The sequence below is a fragment of the Aythya ferina genome (genome assembly GCF_964211825.1).
Source record: "Aythya ferina genome assembly, chromosome: 4".
NCBI classification, from domain to species: domain Eukaryota; kingdom Metazoa; phylum Chordata; class Aves; order Anseriformes; family Anatidae; genus Aythya; species Aythya ferina.
In genome coordinates this window covers 12083377-12103732 of record NC_140300.1, presented here as the reverse complement: position 1 = coordinate 12103732, position 20356 = coordinate 12083377, and the positions used below count along the sequence as shown (strand labels likewise).

At 39.7% G+C, this 20356-nt stretch overlaps 1 protein-coding gene across 3 annotated transcripts in view; it reads left to right on the top strand.

Annotated features, from left to right (window-relative positions):
• TBC1D14 (TBC1 domain family member 14) overlaps positions 1–20356 on the top strand; it is a 65412-nt gene that overhangs the window by 26308 nt on the left and 18748 nt on the right. For 2 of the 3 annotated variants that reach the window (XM_084517086.1, XM_084517087.1), the window contains 7 exons: positions 10621–10739; positions 12745–12827; positions 14523–14640; positions 16214–16320; positions 17244–17324; positions 18592–18686; positions 19710–19781. In XM_084517086.1, the coding sequence (XP_084373212.1) occupies positions 10621–10739; positions 12745–12827; positions 14523–14640; positions 16214–16320; positions 17244–17324; positions 18592–18686; positions 19710–19781 (675 nt within the window). Of the gene's footprint in view, positions 1–6852; positions 6988–10620; positions 10740–12744; positions 12828–14522; positions 14641–16213; positions 16321–17243; positions 17325–18591; positions 18687–19709; positions 19782–20356 lie in introns of those variants that run through there. The other variant, XM_084517088.1, reaches the window with a different exon arrangement.

The following is a 20356-nucleotide window of genomic DNA, read 5'->3' as shown; positions in this document are numbered from 1 at the left end:
ATCATTTTTTTGGCTTTAATTTATTAGGTGGAAAAGAGTTGCAGAGCAATGGCACCTAGCAGGAATTACTGAAAGGAATTACTGCAACCTATTCTTGAGCCAGCCAGAGCTCCTGTTGAGAGTAGCATGCTTTATCCAGACAAAACAAAAGAAAGAAAGAAACAAAACAAACAAACCCACCAGAGAAGTGTGCAGAGATCACTGACTCGTGATATGTGTGGGTTCTCGTGCAGCTCTCGTGCAGGAGCTTTCCAGATGCGTGCAGTGCCATCACGTGCCCAGCTTCCTCTTGCCCTCTGCTGATGGGTGACAGTTGTCTAAAAATACTGAACTTTTCTGAATGTTTATCTTAACTTCTTTTCCCTGTGCTCAGATGGTTTGTTTGAGGCCTTTTGAACAGGAAGTGGTTGGCTCAAGCTGGCTGCTGATTCCTGCAGGAGCTAGATCACAGCTTTGGATAGAGCATTGCCTTCGGCTCACGCTGAGTTTGTCTGGGAAGGGATCACTGGAGAAATCACTGGGACTGATGCCTACAGCTGTTAGTGGTGCAGGGCTTGCATTTAGACCTGATTCACACTTTAAAGTGCTCTTTTCTACAAACTGTCTACTGCATTTTTTCCTGTTCCATGGTAGAAGTCCGGGAGTGTGAGTGAGTCACTTCCTGCGCTCTCCTCCTCTGGGCTCGTTCCTACTTGTCAGCTGTCAGAAAGGCAGGATTTAGATCTGTCACGATGTGACTGAGTTCCTTGTTTTTTTTTTTTTTGTTTTTTTTTTAAACAAGGAAACAAATGCAATTGTATTGGAAGAAGGCATAGCTCTCCTTGTTAGTCTGAAACTAACCTATGCTCCTCTTGTTGCAGTCTCTAGAAATAAAGGTGTAACTCTAATTTTCCTGCTAAAGGATTATACCCCAAAACTTGCATGCTGCCTTTAACGCAGTGCTATTTTATGTTTTTCTTTCTCATCTAGTTCAAAACATTGTTTGTATTGTAATCATATGTAAAGGGAATCTAGTTTTTGTGGAATTAAATAAAAATAAGTAAAGGGAGCCCTTGGCCATGTTGCTGTATACAGAGCGTGTTGTTGCTCTTGTCCTGACTTGAAAATTACCTGCCTCAAACAAATCTAATATTAAACAGAGTAATAGCTTCCATCCATAGTAAATGAAAGGGTAATTTAATCCTACAGAAGAATGATTGTTCCAGAGTATTTTAATAATAAAAGAACGTAACATGACCTACCCTAGCATCATAATCTAGCAAACAGTCTAGCTGCCAAAGTGCTGCTTTTGATGCTCCTGGAACCTCCTCCCTTATGTTGTTGAAATGTGAAAGGACAGAAAAATTGTTAAGATCATGAGGCTAATAGAAAATAATAGGCCTTGAGAAACAGTTGAACAGTTATGACAAGATCCAAAGTGTTTTTTGAAAGGAAGTGAGTTTTTATTTTTTTTCCCTTTGCAGTTTTAAAACCTTTGTTTTAGTTTTATCAGTATTTAGAGTTCCTTAGAAACCGTATTGGTCAAAAGCCCAGGAAGCTTGAGAGATCCTAAATAAGTGTAACATGGTCTGTGAGGATAGGTATTGGAATAAAGATACTAAATAGATAGAAATACAAGCTTCGTTGGTTATTGCAGTGGAAATGCCCACTGCTAGTCTCTACCAAAAGGTCTATTTTAACTCTAGCGTTGAGTTTTAAGGGAAATACAGTAAGCTTTAAATTGGCCTGTGAGATCATAAAATGTGTCTGTCTTAATTGAAACAGTTATTTTATAGCCCAAATTGATGCTTAGCAGTAGATGGAATAAATTCACATGGCACAAGATTATTTTTAAATATAAGAAGCATTTCGTGGAAAAATGTCTGCGTTTTGAAGACGAAGTACGTAGCTCTTCGTACCTTCCAGAAAGTCTGTTACATAGGTGGAAGTTCATTCTCCTTTGTTACTAAATGAGAATCCAACATGTAGCTGGCATCTGTGAGTCTGATAGAGCTTAAACACATGTAACCACTAAAGTTTTTTTCAGCATAGTAACCCTGGAACAAAAGCAGAGTTATGTAAAGGAAGAGCCTGGAAATACTGGCACGTTTTTGAACATTGCATCAGAGATGCATTTGGCAAGACATGACTGTGAAGCAAAGTTGGAGATAAATCCTTAAAAGCAGGTGTGTTAGCCTCTCAATATTGTGGGAAAACTGTCTGTCCTAAAAGGAGACTGGAACTTGCATTGCTAAAATGTAAAATTAATTGGGAAGTCTTTAATAGACTTCAATATGTTTTTTCTCTGTTAAACAGAAGCAAGCTCCCAAGAAACCTAATCCAAAGGCTTTCTTTGTTTCTGTTCCCATTTACACACTTCAAGCTTCATCTAAAATTAAAGAATGGGAGTGGGGAGAGATGAAGGTTTTGAAAAGTTTAAGTCTTTCCATGCTCACTAGCAAAAACAAATAAAGCTGATGTTCTTTGGCTGTGCAAAGTGAATGGAGATACTGTATGGGTGTTACTGGAAACCTGGAAGGTACACGTCAGGATTTAAAAACAAAACAACGAAAAAGTACTTTTTCCTTAATTGTCTTTCTGAAGGAAGGTTGGGAGAATATTTCCTCAAATTTTACATTCTTATTCCCCCTCTCTCTCTGAGGACACTTACCTAATTTTATTTTTATCTATCTGATTCTATTTTTTTCTATGTAGTTCCTTTACATGTATTGTACCTCTTAGTAACTTCCACATTAGATTTTTTTTTTTTTTGCTGTATTGTGAAGCTCTCTTTAGCATGACAAGGTTCAGTGGAAATAGTCATGAATACTGAAGACTGCAAATAGCCAATGATTTAAGATAGGTTAGAAAGTATGTTGTCTTCCTTCATGTACTTTATTTATACTAGGGGTATACTCTTAAAAATCTCTTCTAATCAAAACTAAACCTTAAGTTATAAACAAACAACAAAGAGGAAAATTTACATGTTAATATTTTCTGTAGAGTTAAATGAAGAAGGTGTAGGAGTCTTCCAATCCAAATGGATGATGAAAGATATTATGAAGCATGCAATCAATGTGAGTGCAAAAGAAGTTTTTATTAAGCATGTAAGAAATTGGCACCAGGAACTGCTTCCAGGGTAGTTTCAGGGATTAGATAGCAAGGATGTACAAAAACCACCTGAAGTGGCTTTAGTGCCTTCCTTTTCTGCCCTTTCTTAAGGACAGGCAAGTATAAAACTCAAAAAGATCAGAGATCCCTTTAGAGATGCACAAATCCTGATGAGGAAGCAGAATAGAAATTAGTGAGAGGATTTGAAAAGAGGGGCAGGGGGCGGAGTATGGTTAAAAGTATAAAGTGAAGTGCCATTTTTCACACTAATTTGGTGTATATAGTGAAGTCATACACTGAACTAGGACCTGCACATACTCAGCTGCATAGACAGCTGGCTGTGAGGATAAATAGTAATTGCGTGCTGATGTGGATATTAGAACAGCATAGCAATGTGAGTTGCTGTGCATCACGAAGTAGATGGCATTCTTGGGTCACTTTTATGCTGCCTTGAAGACTGCAAGTATTTGAGGCCATATTAAAGAACTTGAAAAATGTCATGCTCCTCTGTCTCCTTTCCTGCATTCTAGAGTTAACCTGGTGCTTTGGCCATTTCAGAGTTGTCAGCATAAAAATGACACAGGTTGAAGAATACCTCTTTTTTTTTTCCCCTGTTTTGTTCAGATAGTTCCTAAATAGTCACCCTGAAGAGCGTGTAATTTGAAACGAGATAGGAAAGATAAATTTTCTTCTGCAACACCAGCACATCAGCACTAATGTGAAATGTCAGAGGAAAAAGTTGCTGACGGATGACTGGCAAGGGCATGGTGCTGAGGCTATACAGAAAATTGAGCTGGAGAGATTAGTGAGCAGATATAGTTTATGTAAAATTATGGTTTTACATAAATTCCATATTCAGTGTAATCCCAATCCCTAGAAGTGAAATTTAAGGGATATACTAAAAAGATGCTGGTAGGGTTTTATTTTGGCTGCTGTTCATCCAGGAAAAAAAAAATAACCCAAAAACACTTAGCTTGTGTGCTCTTGCTCAAGCATTTATCAGATGCTTGCACTGCTGGAAGACCTTGTAGGAGATGTTTCCACTTGTTTAGTACTGTAGGGTATCAGATGGTATCAGTATGCAGGGAAACTGTGCACGTTTGTATATGCAAATTGAATTACATCCTTTTCGATGTTCTAAGTACTAGGGGTTTTTTGGTTACTGTGACTCATTGGAGTCGCTTGTAAGAGTGTGCCTCACAATCTGATTACAGATACCACATTTGACAACAAGGAGCTGTTGTTAAACCACATGGTTTGTCAGTATGCTTTGTCTCTTCTAGATAGTCCTTCACATATAGGTAACTGTTCTAGATTCCTTCCCCATTTTTTATTACAAGGCATGTGACTCTGTATGATCAAAAAAGTACTTATTCACATTTAGCACAAATGAAATGTGAACCCTGAGGGTGAAAACCATCTGATACATACAGCGTGTTGCATGATTAGAGGTGACAGACTCCAAAACAGTGAACTGTTATTCTTTCTTGGAAGACCTAAATTGGCCTGTCTAGACTTAAATGTTCTTTAACCCAACGCGTCTGTTGCTCAAAATATGATACTATGAAAATACATATACATAAAAATTGTAGAAGTGGTCCAGTGGATGGAGCATGGGACTGCAGTGTAGGGCACGTAGCTTCTAGTAGAGTGAAACTCTCTTTACTGTTAACCTGTTCGAAGATGTGTGTGTTACTTCATTCATTTTACTTCAGTGTGATTTTTGTGGGACTAAAGCTGCAAGCCCAAATTCTCTATCATCTGTAGTAAGTAGAGAGAAGCTTTTCCAGGGGATAAGGGGGTAATTTCAGAGCACTTAAAATGATGCCTAAAAATAGGTAGTGTGAGCGTCTCCTCATGTGAACTGGCTGTAGTCTCTTACCCTTACTTCACTTAAGCATTCCTAATGTGTTAAGTATAGAAGAGGAAAATACTGTGGTACTGAAGATGAGAAGGATACCCTGGTAGAAAATCAATTCTTTTTCAGTTAAGCTCCATCATATTGTTATCTTCTGCTCCGGTATTCTTTCTATAACTTAAGAGGATTAAAAATGTGTACAGATAGGTAAAGCAAGTAGACCTGATGGCGCTTGAACCATTAATGAATTGTACAACTTGCCAGATCACTTTGGTAAAATCTGCAGGTTGGGTGTGAAACTTGAATATCTCTGTCAGACCCATAACTAATAAACTGATTGCATTTCAAACCAGTTCTGTACTCTTTTGGAGTTATATAATAATCTCTGAGATTATATATATATATATATATAATTATATATATAATTATATAACATATTATATATATATATATATATATTATATCCTTTAAATATTAAACTTTGAAATAATTCCTTGATCTCAACAATCTGTATTCCTTCTCTTGAATTCTGAAGGATGTTCTCAATCAGATCTTTGCCTGAGGTGTTGGTGTCCTTAAGATCCCTTTGATTCCTGGAGTTGTATTACGTACATAGGAGCCTCCATTAAAATAGACGTTTTATGGTTTAGTATCATGTCAAGAATCTAATCTTAGTTTCCGGCCCCAAGATTGTCGCAGGTTTCATGATCTGCTACTTTCAGCTGATCTTCTGAAAGAGGTCCTGTTGCTCGCTCCTCTTCCTGGACAAGGTTTCTGTTTGTGCCAGTATGCACAGTCACGTTGCCCCGCAGCAACAAAGACCCAGAATTTACCAGAGTAGCCAAACTAATCCAGCAAAAGATGAGTTTTTAGCAGTGTAATTTCCCTAAGTTAATTTAGTGTGCAGTCACACATCTGCCTACAGTGACACAAAGAGATGGTGAGAGAGGCCAGAAGGGCAGGGAGGGCAGTTATGTGCTGTGCGCGTACCGTCTTAGATCGATCTGGTAAACCACGCTGTAAGTAACAGGCAAGAGATTGCAGATGGACCTGCAGTAGAAAGCTGTGAAGCAACAGATGGGGAGCGCTGAAGCGGTATTTTGGTACCAATCAGACTTGAAAGCCAGGAAAAAACAATTTTCTGTTTGCTTGTGCAATCCTGGTCTGGTTCCTATCATGTCAAGTGAAAGAGGCAGGAATTCCAGTGGAAAACACATGTAATTAAAGCTTGTGCATAAGTTGTCTGAGTAGCCTCAGGGACTCTTTTAATGGTGGCACCCTAAAAATAAAGACTGCTCCCGAACATCAGTGTCATCTGTGGTAACTGATTGGAGTTACCGTGTACTTTGTTTTCCACCATACAGAAGTGCCTTCCAATCTCACCAGGCTTCACTTTCTCCCTATATATATATATTTATTTTATTTTATTTTTTTTTTTTTTTTTTTTGGAAGCAGAGCTGTTGGAGCTCCTGTTTGTGGACTGACAGATGGCTCTTCCCTTGGTCTAGATGTGTGGTATTGATCCATTTTCAGCATGTGGGAAGAGAAGGATTTACCACAGGAATAGTGTTGGTAGTACGTTACGGTACTTCTCACGGTCTGAAGTTGTTTCTCGTTTAATAGTTTTAACTTTACACAAATGCCTTCTGATAGGGGTGACGAGCTAGCTTGGGACAAAAAGCATGAGGACTGGGGCTGTGGTGCTTGGTGCTCTGCCACCCTTGTGGCACTGACGCAAATGCCTGGGGCAGGAACGAAGCCGAGGTTCCTCGCTCGGGCGGGGCGTTCCTGGGGCAGCATTAGGGCATCATTCCTGCTGAATAACACCCTCATGAATTAGAGGACGAGGCTTCTCCCCGTCCCCGCGCCGCAGGCCTGGCCGGGCGAGGCGGAGCGAAGCGCCGGGGCTCGGGGCGGAGCGGGGCGGCCCACGGGGCCGTGCGGGCCCGGGCGGCGCCGCGGCGGGGAGCCAGGGCCCGCCGAGCTCCCCGGGCATGGGGCTGCGGCGGCGCTGCCGGTGAAGGAGGGCGGCTTTCATGGTGAGCGGGGCCGGGGGGCTGCGGTCGGGCAACGCGCGGCTGCCGGCGCCGGGGAACCGCCTGGTGGAGGCGGCGAGCCCCGGAGCCGGGCTGCGCCCCTCCGGCCTCGGCTTCCCCGCTCGCCCCCTGCCCCGCGGCCAAAAGGCGGCCACGGAACCGGGGGGACCCGCGGCCGAGCAGGCCCAGCGCGGCCCGGCGGGGGCGGCCCGGGGACCCGCGGCGGGCAGCGAAATGGCGGGGCCGGCGTCCCGGCTGCTCGGGGCCGAGCCGCGGGGAGGGTCGCTGGGTTTGTGCTCGTAGCGGGGCTTCTGCCCGCCGGGAGAGCCCCCGGAGCCCGGCTGGGGAGGAGCAGGCCTGGCAGGCAAGCCCCGGTGAGCCCGGAGGTAAGGATGTGCTCCGCATCGGAGGTGTGAGCGCTTCTTCCTGAAGGGAGCCTGAAGTTAATGTAGGTAAGCGAGCCCTAGCTGTAGTTTAGGATGTAAATATCTGCTGTGTTATTTGTCATCGTAGGGGATTCGAGTCTGGTTTAAAGACAAAAAGCTTCAAATGAGCTATTGTGTGCCCATTGCGGTATGCTGAGCCGTGCAAATAGTTCTGTGTGCTCCATCAGCAGATACTTGCGAGTTTGGGGAGGCTTCAGTCCCTTTCAGAGCTGTAGCACACAATGCGATGCTCAAATTGGCATTCCCTTCCTACCGAAATAAGATCATTTTGAAGTGCTTTTGTTCCCTCTGAGTCTTTTCTTTTTTTTTCCCCTTCCTAATTCATACACAGCCTTGTCACCGATCTGTCACCAAAGGACATTTTTATTACGTTTAGCTACTACTGAAAATACTACAAAGGACTCATATGGATAATCTGATCGAAGTGCCACTCCCATTTTGTGTGCCGGTCTGGCTGCTTTGCTGTAGGGTGATGCTGAGTAAAGCGCATCAGTGAATGCTTGCTGAAACGTGGGATTGGCTTCTACTACTTTAAGAGCTCTGAATAACTGCACTAATACCTCACTGTTGTAACTGGCCGCCCATGCTCTGAAATATTCTAAAATAAAACATTCTTTGGTCAAGAAATTCCTGAAGGGATGATATTCGTAATGCTGGGCTGGGAAAGTTTGTGCCTAGGCGAATGAGATTTCCAAATTCTACTGAATGAAATGAAATCCCCATTGCAGTTTTTTTTGCACCTTCCAAAAGCAGTTCTGCTCTGTAGTTGGCTTTCAGCAAAATAGGACCCTGAGAATAATTTTCTTAAGCAAAAATCAAGCAGCGTTTGTGGAACTTCTGTAATAAGCGTTGGGTGCTTGCCCTTTAATGTCAAGCTCTGTGATGCTCTATGGTGATCAATATGGGATGATTTCTGCGTAGTTGCAGTTTCTTGTGGATGTCAGCTGGTTTTTCTGTCACTAGTAGCGTCTCAAAGGAGTAAAACCATTAGATTTGAGAACAAGGTTCACCTCGTGTCGGGAAGCAGTAATGTAGGTTAATATTTGACTAGGTTAATTCGTGAAAAATAGCTACATCCTAATAGAAACTAGGAGAAAAATAGGCATTTGCTTCATTGCCCTAAGTGCAGTGGATGTGCTCTGTGGTTCGTGGGGCAGCAGAGGCACGTAATGAGGGTACACTCATGAGCTGGTCACCATCAGCTGCCTTCAAGGAGCTATTAAAGCAGGGACAGTGCCTTAGCGTTCGGAATATGCTGTCACAAAAGCTTTTCTGCTATATCTCTTCGCTTATTTTCTCAATAGATTTTTTAATAGCTTCATCAGTACGAGCTCTCTCCCTTTAATGGTCAAAGCTAAACGCTATTTGGTAGTTTAAATACATTTTTCTTGGTTCTTTTCCTGGTTTTCAAGCTGATGTCATGCATTACCTGGTATTAACGAGTGAGGCATTCCAAATTCATGACAGTGTTTCCCGTCACAGCAATGCAGGCATCACAGGATTGATTGCTGGGACAGAACCCTGGTAGCAAACAAGGGAAAAGTGTTTCTGTGTCCCAGGAGCTTCACTCAACTGCTCCTTTGAATCCCTCAGAACTAGCTAGATCAGGAATCGAATGGGGCGGCATTACCATGGAATAACTTGAGTGGCTCTGTGTTCATGTGTGTGTTTTTTGTGTGTCCTTTAAGGAGGAGAAGGCCTTTATATTAGTGGTAGGCATCCTGTTTTGGTTTGAGTAATCCAGGCTGTTCTGGTTTTTGTTAGCGGGTTGGATCTTTTGCCCAAAGATTTTTTTAAATTATTTTTTACATCTTTGGTAGGCTAGGTTGACAAAGAAATCAGTACTGTTTGAGGAACTGTTTGCGCTAACAGGAAAAAGGGGAGGAAGAGACCGTGTTCGGGACACTGTGCATAGTGCTCAGTTGCAGTGCTGAGTTTTCAGAGTATTGTGCATGTGTTTTCTTTTTTATGTAATATGGTATAAACAAGCTGTACAGCAAAGCAGGCATTTTTTGGAAGTGACAGAACTAATGATAAAGTTTAAAGTATCTATGATACACATTTTATTTTTCTGTAGGACTCTTTGGCCATCTTTGTTCCTGTACTTAGTGCTTGCTGTAGTGTTTCACACTTTGGGATAGAAGGGAGCTGTGTAAAGGTTGTTTCATTCCATTAGATCGTGGGTTTTCTGCATTTTCTTCCAAAACGGTGTTTGCAGGAAAAAATTGTATGGTATGTGTTACCCTAGTCCTCAAATGTTGATTGCAGTGACATTGATTCAGCGTGGAGGGACCTCTTGGAGGTCTGAGGCCCCTCTCAGACCAGAGCCTGCTTAGATCAGGACCCCAGGGCCCTCATCCACCTGAATTTTGAATGCCTTCTAGGTTGGAGGTTCTACCTCATTTCTGGGAACTTGTAGCAGTTGTTGTCTTCATGTTGTAAATCCAAACACCTCAGAGACCTTGTAACATCTTTACCACCCTGCTGTTTCTGCCTGGAAATCCCTGTGAAGAAGGGATTTCCAGGCAGAAACTCTGAAGGCTGCACAAGACCAGTTCCTTCAGCTTCAATTCAGGTGTTGTCCTAGCATCAGGGTGCCTCTTTGCTAGACTTGCTGTGGTGTGCCAGTGTCTGTATTATAAACACAAGTTAGTGTTATGCTCTGTTATGATTTAGGGTTGTCATACTTCAGGGCATTATAAGAGGGCTCTTTTTGACCATAATTTTAACCATTTTTGCTGTCACCGACCTTTTGCATCTGAAAATAGCGTGGGTAGGAGAAATCTTACAATGAGACTTTAAAACTCCGGCAGTTTTGGCTTCAATTTCAAAACCATGTAAATAAAAATATTTTAGATAGGTCTTATTTTATACCTCAGATGGTTCGTGCTATTTCAAAAGCTCATACTTAGCAGTATTTTATTAGTGCAGGCTTCCAGCCAGAGGAATGTGAGATGCTTGTATGAGTAGAAGTAATGAAAGAAAACATGGAAACTCATTCCTACACTTAAATTTTACCATTGTTTTTAGTTCTGAGGTGATACTAGCTGAAAAGCTTAAAAGGGACTGCAGTTGAGCAGAAATTTGAAAGCAATATCTTGATGACTCTTACAGACCCTGTGTAAAATCTCCTGTGCCTCATTGTGGTGTCCTCCACTCTTGTAACTTGTCTCCTCTTTTGCTTCTATAGGAATATGAAGAAAAAACTGGTCGAGCTCACAGACCACTCTCTCCTAAGCAGAATGTGAGGAAGAATCTTGATTTTGAACCACTCTCCACTACAGCACTTATTTTAGAAGACAGACCAGCGTAAGTTTTGGGAAGCACTTCAGTGAGGGTCCCTTTAAAATGAGGCTAGCAAAGCTTTTCTTACTGTATTTGATCACTTTAATTCACACAAGTGATTTTAATTTTAAAAACATTTTTTTTCAGGCTAGTGTATGTGCAAGTGGAGTAATTATGAGGAAAATTATTCAAACAAAAGTAGTGTTATTTTGTAGTAAAAGCTGTGCCATTTAGTGGAAGATGATAATTAGGAGAGCAGAGCTTTAGTTTTGAGTAATTCTAGCTTCCGAACATGAGTAAGGGATTTTTCTTTTCCCTGAGAGAACATAAAGATAAAAATGAAGCTGGTATATGCTAAAGAAATTTAGAAGCAAGGATATGGTGTCCAGTTTGCACAGAGAAAGACCAAACCCGCATAAATAATGAAAGAATATAATGATTGTTCTGCAGTGAGATCAGCATCATGTTATAAAGGTTGTCAAGTACCTGAGAAGTTGTTTGTTGCTGTTACTGCAAAGAGATTCTTGTCTTTGCAGACCAAACCCCAGAAGATTAGTTTACCTTGGTTTACTAAATTTCACAAGTTCAGTCATATTTAGACAATTCATGAACGATACACATTTTTCCAGACATGTTGTCTGCATTTTTAACATTGCTGTGCATTAGTAGAAAGAACTGTGCTATGCCAGTTCTTTGTACCAATTTTTGCTTTCATCAACAAATGTGTATGAAGAATGCTCATATCAAACTAGTTTAGTGTAGGGTCATTTAAGACCTTTTTTGGCTGGTAGGCTACATGCCAAGACTTCTTGGAACATCTAGAACAACCTAAGTGATTATTTGTTATAGCAGGTTTTCTTGTGTACAGCTGGAAACAATATGTACGAACTTACTTGTTTTATTTAAAACCTGTCTCTTAAAATCATTCTCTATGTGCGATGCTTTGAGACATACAGCGTTCAGCTAGACTGAATTAATGCTACGTGACAGGACAGCATTCAGATTCTGTGTTTTTTCCCCAGTGTTGTTAAGCTGAGGAGCTTCTAGCAAAAAAGTTTTAAAAGATTCTAGACAGTTGAATCATCATTCTTTTGTCTAGTGGGGGAAACTGTTCTGAGCAACAGTCATGTCCTTTAATGAATCTGTCTAAAAAAAAAAAATCTCTCTGAATTGTTTACTTAGTTTACGTTTTTTTTATTTTTTTTTCAAACCTGTTAGGATTTAAGTAATTTATTGTTGATCTTCTGCAACAAAAGAAAATTTAAGATTTCCAAAAGAAATGCAGCGAGATATTTTGCAAAATGGCTGCTCCTGGTTTCCTACTCACCTGTAGGGTTTAGGTAAAACTTCCAGGGAAAAATCGGTTAATATTATATGGTCTCTCTAGCTTTAACTGGAAAAGGTTGCATCTTAACGGAATCTTAACAGATACATCATCTCACATATATGACAATGTCATTAAGAAATGGAGAATATATGGAATGACTCCAGCTCCGCTTACTGCTGTACAAGTGAGGGCGAGGAGCTAAACCTTCCGGAAAAAAAATGGGGTCTCTGAGATCAGGGAGGAAAAGGAAGCTGGTGTGGCAAGTGATTACTGCATGAGTAAAGAAAATTATGGATGTAGTTCTTAAGCGAGGTACACAGTGAGTGAATAAAGTTTTCTGCTTTTATCTGTAGAGATCAGTTTAAAAATAAAACCACCAGCTTGATACGACTGTTTTTCCTTTATTTATGAAGATTAGTCTGTGGGCTCAGTTGGTTTAATAATAAAAATGCTGAAATTACCAAACAAAAGGAAATTAGTCAGCATATTTTGTGTATAAAAGGAGTCAGTCATAGCTGGTCAGTGTTCTTTCCTTTTCTTCTGCTGACTCTGGCAAAAAAGATATTTCCAAGAATCTGTTGGACTACTTTTTGATCAAATATTTTGACATGAGGCAGCATTATGCCTTTCTATTAGAAGTGTCTAGAATTATCTTTAGACAGGCATGCCAACTTTAAATGCTGTTTTTTTTATTAATTTAAGGAACCTCCCAGCAAAACCAGCAGAAGAAGCTCAGAAACACAGACAACAGTACGAAGAAATGGTGGTTCAAGCAAAAAAAAGAGGTGATGGAATTTCTTGTCTTCAGAGGAGAGCAATGAAGTTGAGGGGTTTTTCTAAACCTGAAATACACTTGTGTCATTCAGTTTTTCTGTAACATGAGAGAAAATCAATCCAGGGAAGAGGGAAGGATAAAAGTAGTTTCATCAAAAAGCCCCTCCTTCATCTGAAAAACATTCCAAGAACCTACCAGGAAAGAATTATTTTTTAAAAGAATTTCTAACTGAAATAATTGAGTAGCATCTGTCTGTAGGTTTAAAAATTACTAATATATTAAATTAGCCTATCAGTCAAATTAAGAGTATTTTTGTTTAGAGAACTAAAAGTTTTTGATAGTTTTGTGTCAGGAACAATTTATTGAGGCTGTAGTATGTAATTACATACATTTTGCAGATAGGAAATGTCATTATTTTATTTGATAATCCATCTCCCACTTCAAATTTACAACTTTGCTAAGGTTCTTATCTGTCATTGTTTACAAAAGTGTCTAAGTAACATTGTACTGTGCACATCAGGTGGAGCTGACAGTAGTGGTTTCCTGCAGGTATTTTTGACCATCTGAGTTTTCTAATAAAACCAAGCATTGCAATAATGGGAAATTGGAACTCATGGAAGTTGTGTGTCCAGGGAGAGCTTCTGGAAATATTTTTTTTGCAGCCGGCCAACCCCCTGAGCCATATGAAACGGTGGGAAGATGATAGGAACTTAAAACTTCCTTGCTTTCTGCAGTTGACATTTTAATAAAAATAGGCCATTTGAACATCATAGATCTACCAGGGAAATTCATCCTCTTCTGTTGTGTGACTCCCATGTCAGTATATCCATATAATGGTTAGTAGCCCAAGGGAGATTATCTGTTCTTTTGTTGCATATATGATAGTTGGTTTGGAAAAAAAAATGGAGTAATGCTCAGGTTAGGCATTGGGCCAAACCTCTGTGCTGTCTTTACTGGATGGGAGTACGTCATTCTGCGCATATAAATACCCAGTAAAACATTTTCCCTATGGCCACTCCTCAGATGAACAACTTGGCAGAGTGATGTGTTGTGTAGAGGTCAGCAAATCAAAGTGTGGAAGCGTTGTTCTCATACAGAGAAAAATGCAAGCCCCCATTTAGACAGACTTAAAAAGAGCTGGTATCAAAGCTGAACGTATTGGGAGACGGTTAGCGTGGTCCAGGCACAGCTTCTGTTGGGCTTTAAAGTGGACCCATCGGGTTGTATGTGTTTTTTCCAAAGACCTTGGTACATGGTGTTCTTCCGTTAGTTTTCCTTGCCACGTCAGTACTTTCCCATATTGTTGATGGTGTGTGCACATGCACACATTCTGTATTTCCACTGTGGTGCTATAAAGAGCGCCTGCCTGCATTTGTTAAATTGCTTGTCTAACAAATTTGCTTGTGGGAAAAAAACAGTAACTGATGATTCAGGAAGAAATACTGAATGGGAATAGAAAAATATAAAATGCATTTAAACTGAACATGAAAAATGTACGGTCTTAATTTGAAAGTTTCCAGTATGTAGATCTGTGATGTAGGACACCAAGATAAACCATATGTTAAAGTTTTAGAATCAGAACAGTCTGCTGTAAATTTGCGTGTATATCAGGTGATTGTACATGGCAATGTAGTCCCGTGTAGCTAACTCTGAATTATTTGTTTCCTGGCTTTATTAAATTGAAAAGGAAATTGTTTTCCCGCAGAGCTTAAAGAAGCCCAGAAGAGAAAGAAACAACTGGAGGAGCGCTGTAAGCTGGAGGACAGCATAGGCAATGCTGTTTTAACTTGGAACAATGAAATCTTGCCCAACTGGGAAACTATGTAAGACAGTATGTTATACTGAGTTTTAATTAAAGCTGTCAAGTCTGTGTCGTAGAAAGAAGTTGTATAATTGTAAATAGAGTCAGAAGCTTTTGTTTGAAAGTCACCTTTGGGCAACTACAAAGAAAATGAACAACATCAGCTGCCTTATTTTGATAAGGTGGCTAAAAGCAATGCAGTTCTAATTAATTGCAATTACTTGTCTTTAATGGAGGTTGAGAGTATTCAGAAACTGACACACTGAGAAGTGGTCTGTGGTAGAAAATGTAAGAGCAGAAAGTGTAATGCTTAAACGCCATGGGTTTATCAGAAATGAGCTTTCCTTGACTACTTGAGCTTGATGTTTCAGTATCAGATGTGGATTGAAGTATGTGTACGGTACTATTAAGCATCTAATTAGTGGCATACCTACAGAGATAATCAAGTGATGGAAAAGAAGAGTAGTGAAAAAGTTACTGAAAAAAAATTGATTACTGAAAGATTTTATACTAAGACACAGCACATGCAATTGGAAAGTTACCTTCACTCCCCAGGTTTTTCATGGATTTTGCTATTTTGCTAGTCATTTCCAAAAAAAAAAAAAAAAAAGAAAAGACAAAAGCAACAACAACCCCCCCCCCCATCCCACGTGAGAAAAACCAGCCTAACAACTGAAAACTCCGTGTCTTTTATAACTGCAGTTTGCTGGATCGTGGGATTCAGTTGTCCTGAGAACGTGTTAAAAGTATTGATGGAAATCATTGGAAAATTCAATCGAACTGAAACAGTAGATTCCCTGTAAGGAAACTGTAGATTAAAAGCCCATCTATTTGCTGTTTGAAGATGCTTGTTTTTATTGTAAAACTAAGCACACCTTTTCCTGTTACCAGTTTACAAATACAGAAATTACCCAATGTATTCCACATTTTACATTTTAATTCAGAGTCTGCATTTAGGTAAAAGCGTTACTGTGTTCTTTGTCACTCCCAGAAACTTTAATTGGTGCTTCAGTGATAACCTTTTCCTCCTTTGACCTTCTCAGATTGGAAAATGTCAGCCCTAGCCTGTGTTCTGCTAAAATGCCTCTCATGCTCCCTCCTACTGTTGCATCTTGTTATGTTTTGCTGGCGGGTTAAAGCTGCACAGCCGGATAGAAAACTGCACGTCTCATTTGCGCAAGGGGGTGATGAGTGAGGGGAGAGGATAGACCTCTGTAGCTTGTTTCTGTATTTACCTTTACATGGAGCTTTAGGCCTCTCCAGACTTAAGGCTATGCAGTGGCAGAGGTGTGGATCTCTTTTTCGCTCATTTCTGTCCCTTCTGATTCTGGCTTGATCGTGTTGGTGGCAGATTGCAGTTACTGTGACTGTAGTGCTCCTGTCAAAATAAGTCATTGTCTTGGAAGGAATGAAGCTTTCCTTTACAGTTCAAAGCAAAATAGTCCTAAAGAATCGATACACGAGGATCTTGTTTGACTTTTTGGCCCACTGATGTTCGTTTTGGTCTGTATCCCTTCAGCCATGCTAGGAGGGCACACTGATGATTCATCTGACAATGAAATATTTCTTAGGAGAATACATTTTCTTTTAAACAGGTGTTGTTCCCGTAAAGTTCGAGAGTTGTGGTGGCAGGGCATTCCACCGAGCGTGAGAGGCAAAGTCTGGAGCTTGGCAATTGGCAACGAGTTAAACATCACCCATGGTGAGACTGTTGTTTTGACCACTTTGTGCTGTCAAGGGAAATAACAAGGGGATAGTCTTGTATTTACTATGAGGTATCAGAACGTGATTTCTGAGCATGAGGTATTAGTTAATTAGGTTTTATTGGTGGTGCTTTTACATGGTTTGTTCAAAAATACTGTATCTTTTAATCTCCTAGTTGTCATAGGGCTGCTGCTGTGAATTGCTTATGATTATTACCATCTCTGTGTCTTGCTTTGATGTTAGGTGGAGATGGTTGGAATTAATGACTCAAGATTTTTTTTTCCTAATTTAGGATTGCTGTTCATTTTGTAATGGCTATGACTATGCATTCTCTTGAATTAGATCAAGATGTTAGGCTTGTGTGAGATTAAAAAACCTCTGGGAAAATCTGTGCTTTTGTTCATGTGTATGTTTGTGAAAACAAATAGCGTGCTGCCTTTGACTACAGGAAAACAGGTCTGAAAGAGCAATTAATTCCATTTGCTTCCAATTAATTATAATATGGAAATGCTGTGGACTGCCTGTCCTCTTGCTGTATTGTGCTGCTTTTCTGTGTTTGTTTTAGTTACCGTAGCTTTAGTTCTTGCATTGAATTTGCTAGGCTTATCCTAGTTATCCATTCAGACTGTAACTTTGAATGTCAGAGCTCTGTAAGTGCTTGAACACAGAACGTAATTGGTGCCTAGATTGCCTTTACTTTCCTCTGGCTCGTAAATTACAGGTCAGTGGACCAAGTCTTTCAGAACCATAATCTACTTAAAAATTCAATTAGTGTGTTAGAGGTACTGCTGGTTGTAATGACTGCAGCAACATTGCTCGTATGGTTACATATGGTACCACGTATGGTAAGTGGATAGAACCCAACAGTGGGCATGCGTGTATGCAAATAGCAGCTTTGGTTTTCTGGTTTTCTTTTTCCAGAACTGTATGATATTTGCCTGGCTCGTGCCAAAGAAAAATGGCGATCACTTAGCACAGGAACGGCTGAAGTAGAATGTGAAGGTATGTTTTTCGTTTTAATAATTTAATAATTTATGCTGTGTTACAAAATACAAGACTTGGTAAAATTGTTCCGTAAATAACAGATTTTAAACAACAAAAAAATTCATCTATAAAGATGAGTCTGGAAAAAAAAAAAATAAAAGAAAGCTTTTTGTGGAAGCAAAATGAGCTGTATTCTTAATACATCAAACTTGTTCATTTTTCTTTAAAAACTATCTCCAGATACAGTTCTGGTATTACAGATATTAATTTGTAGGAAAACTAGGAAGGTTTGGGGGCTTATAAATTGGATTGCAACACTAAAATATTTTGCTGCATCTGCAGTTTTGGAATTGAGACTCAAATAGCAGTGGAAAGTTACAGTTTGGTCCCATAGTGCATCTTGGAGTCTGTCTCTGGGGCATGTTTCAGAGAGCAGCAATTTATTTTTGCACATGAAGTGGTTTGAGATTTACTAATTGATTAAAAGAGTTGTATTTTTTGAGTGAGTGTTAAACTGTATATGTAGATGCTTGAAATTTGCCTTTGGTGAGTAATTACACTCTGAGCAGAAAAAGGAGAACTGGTATTTATCAACAGAAAAAAAAATGTTTTTAATTGGAAACCCCCTGCTTTATTCTCTTGAGATTTGGTTTCCTGCATCTTAAGTGCAACAACATCTAGTACATTTCCAGCTTTATCTTGCACTTTATTTTCTGGGATGTATATCCTCATTGTTATCCTGATTGTTATATGCTAATACTATTTGCAAGTAACAATTCTTTGTTTTTTTGATTCTTCATTGTGTAGCAGTAGGTAGCTCCTTAACATATTTAACCAGGACAGCCAAAGTAGAAATGAAACTTTTGGATCTCTAATGCTTTAGAAATTTACTTTGTGTGAGATCCATTTCAGTTAGAGTGTATTGTGGTGACATTAACTTTAACAACACATACGAAGAGTAAATAAACGTGATTTTGGAAAGAGAGCTGATAGTAATAAAGATAGCTGACATCCATCCTATAGATCCCTGTAGATCTTCTGCCCATCATGACCTACCCACAGAGGCATCTACTTCAGGAAGCATTAGGAAGCCTCTTTGAAGGCTAAGGGTCATAGGTCAACAGGCTTGCATATGTCTTTTCATATGTCAAAGGATACAAGTGACATCCCTGGCATGTCTTGCCTTGTCTCTTTCTCTTTTCCCTCCTTGCTTTATAATACGGTGTGGGGGGAGAATAGCGTGCAGTGACCTATGTAATAAATGCTGTAATTTTGGCTTTTGTAGATGCTGGATTTTCTGCAGCTGACAGAGAAGCAAGTTTGGAGTTAATAAAACTGGATATCTCAAGAACGTTTCCTAATCTCTGTATATTCCAGCAGGTAAGTAATGTTAACTTTTATCATGAATACTCAGAGAAATTAAGTTTACAAAATCTTGTTCATCCCTGGGTTGAAACAGCCCACTGTGATCAAATCTGAAGGAACAGACCTCTTGAGAGAACAAGTTCCTAGAGCTTTTGGAAGTTTAGAAGAGACTAACTCTAAGGTACTCATTGGGAGGAAGGAAAAAGCAATCTGCTGGCTTATCATTATGTCTTGATTCATCTAATTAAGTTCACACTGGTTTCTGTCTAGGTGATACAGGTTAGTATTTCCTAGTCAGTGAACCAACACTGTTAGGTTGCAAATAAATGGTAAGCGAGAGAGAACACAGCTCAAGCAAGCAAAATTTGGTCACCCTTTTTTTGCTGTTGTTCCATGAAAGGCCAATGTAATTTGTGTGTTTTTGGTGTGCTTTAATTACGCATTTTAAGCAAATATTTTGTCTTTCTATACACAAATTTCAGCATGCTTATTAAAAAATTTAGATTTTGATGAATCAGCATTTTTGGGTTGAAAACTTCTCCCTTTGGAAATTCTCAGCCAGTTATCATACTTCGTGTAAGATATGGCAGCTGTTAATAGTCTACAACATAAAATTCTTTCTGGCTATAGATGTCATGCTGGATACGATCTGTGTGTGTATGTTAGAGCATATTGTTGTTTTAACCATTCTCTTCATGATTGCATTCTGCCTCTAGTCTAATAGACAATGAAGTAGTTCTCATTAGTGCTCTGCCTTCTTGGCACAATTGTCAAAAAGCTACTAAGCTATACTGAGTCTCTTAGGCTTACATGCCTCTTGTACAAGAATATAATGCGTAACTGATGGATTGAATGAACTGTATGCATCTGTAACGTAAAGCTAAAGATTTTTTTTGAAGGAGATGGGGGTGTTCAGAGCTCTAGAGGGAAACAACGCATCTTTAATTGAAAGTAATAGATACTGTCTGTAGCACTGAAGGGTTTTGAACATGTTTGTTACATACTTAGACATATTGTCTTGTTTTTGTTTAATTACAGGGGGGTCCTTACCATGACACGTTGCACAGTATTTTAGGAGCCTATACTTGTTACAGACCTGATGTAGGCTATGTAAGTGAATCATTTTTTCGTGTGGGGTGGGGAGGGAGAACAAGGAGGAGGGAAGAGTGTGTTAATCAGCTGTAGACCAGCATTAAATTATTCTGTGAATAATTATGGGGTTTCTGTGTGCTTATATGCCAATACATGCTTGGGAGGTGTGTGTCATATATAATGGTTCTGCTGCTAAATTTAAACTTTTTAATAGGTTAAGTCATTGGAAAGCTCAAAAGTACATATCTTTAGTGCTTGAAAATTGGTGTTGAAAGAGAAGATGTAGTTAAATTGGTCCTTTGAAGTACACACTGTTCTTAATGGCAGTGTTACTGAGGCTGTTCTGTTGAATTGTGTTTCTTACTCCTCTTGATACGCATTTCTGTGCCTTAGGGTTATGAGCTTCTGGAACTGTCTGTAAAGCAGCATCCATCACAGCCACACGAGCTTCCTCAAAGTATTCAAAGTAGTGATTATGAAAGGACCAAGTGGATTTCAGATACTTTATTTAGTCTGGGGGAGAAAAAAACAAAACAACAACAACAGAAAACTACAGAGCAGGGATGTGTTTAAGAGCTCGTTTATTTGGGAGC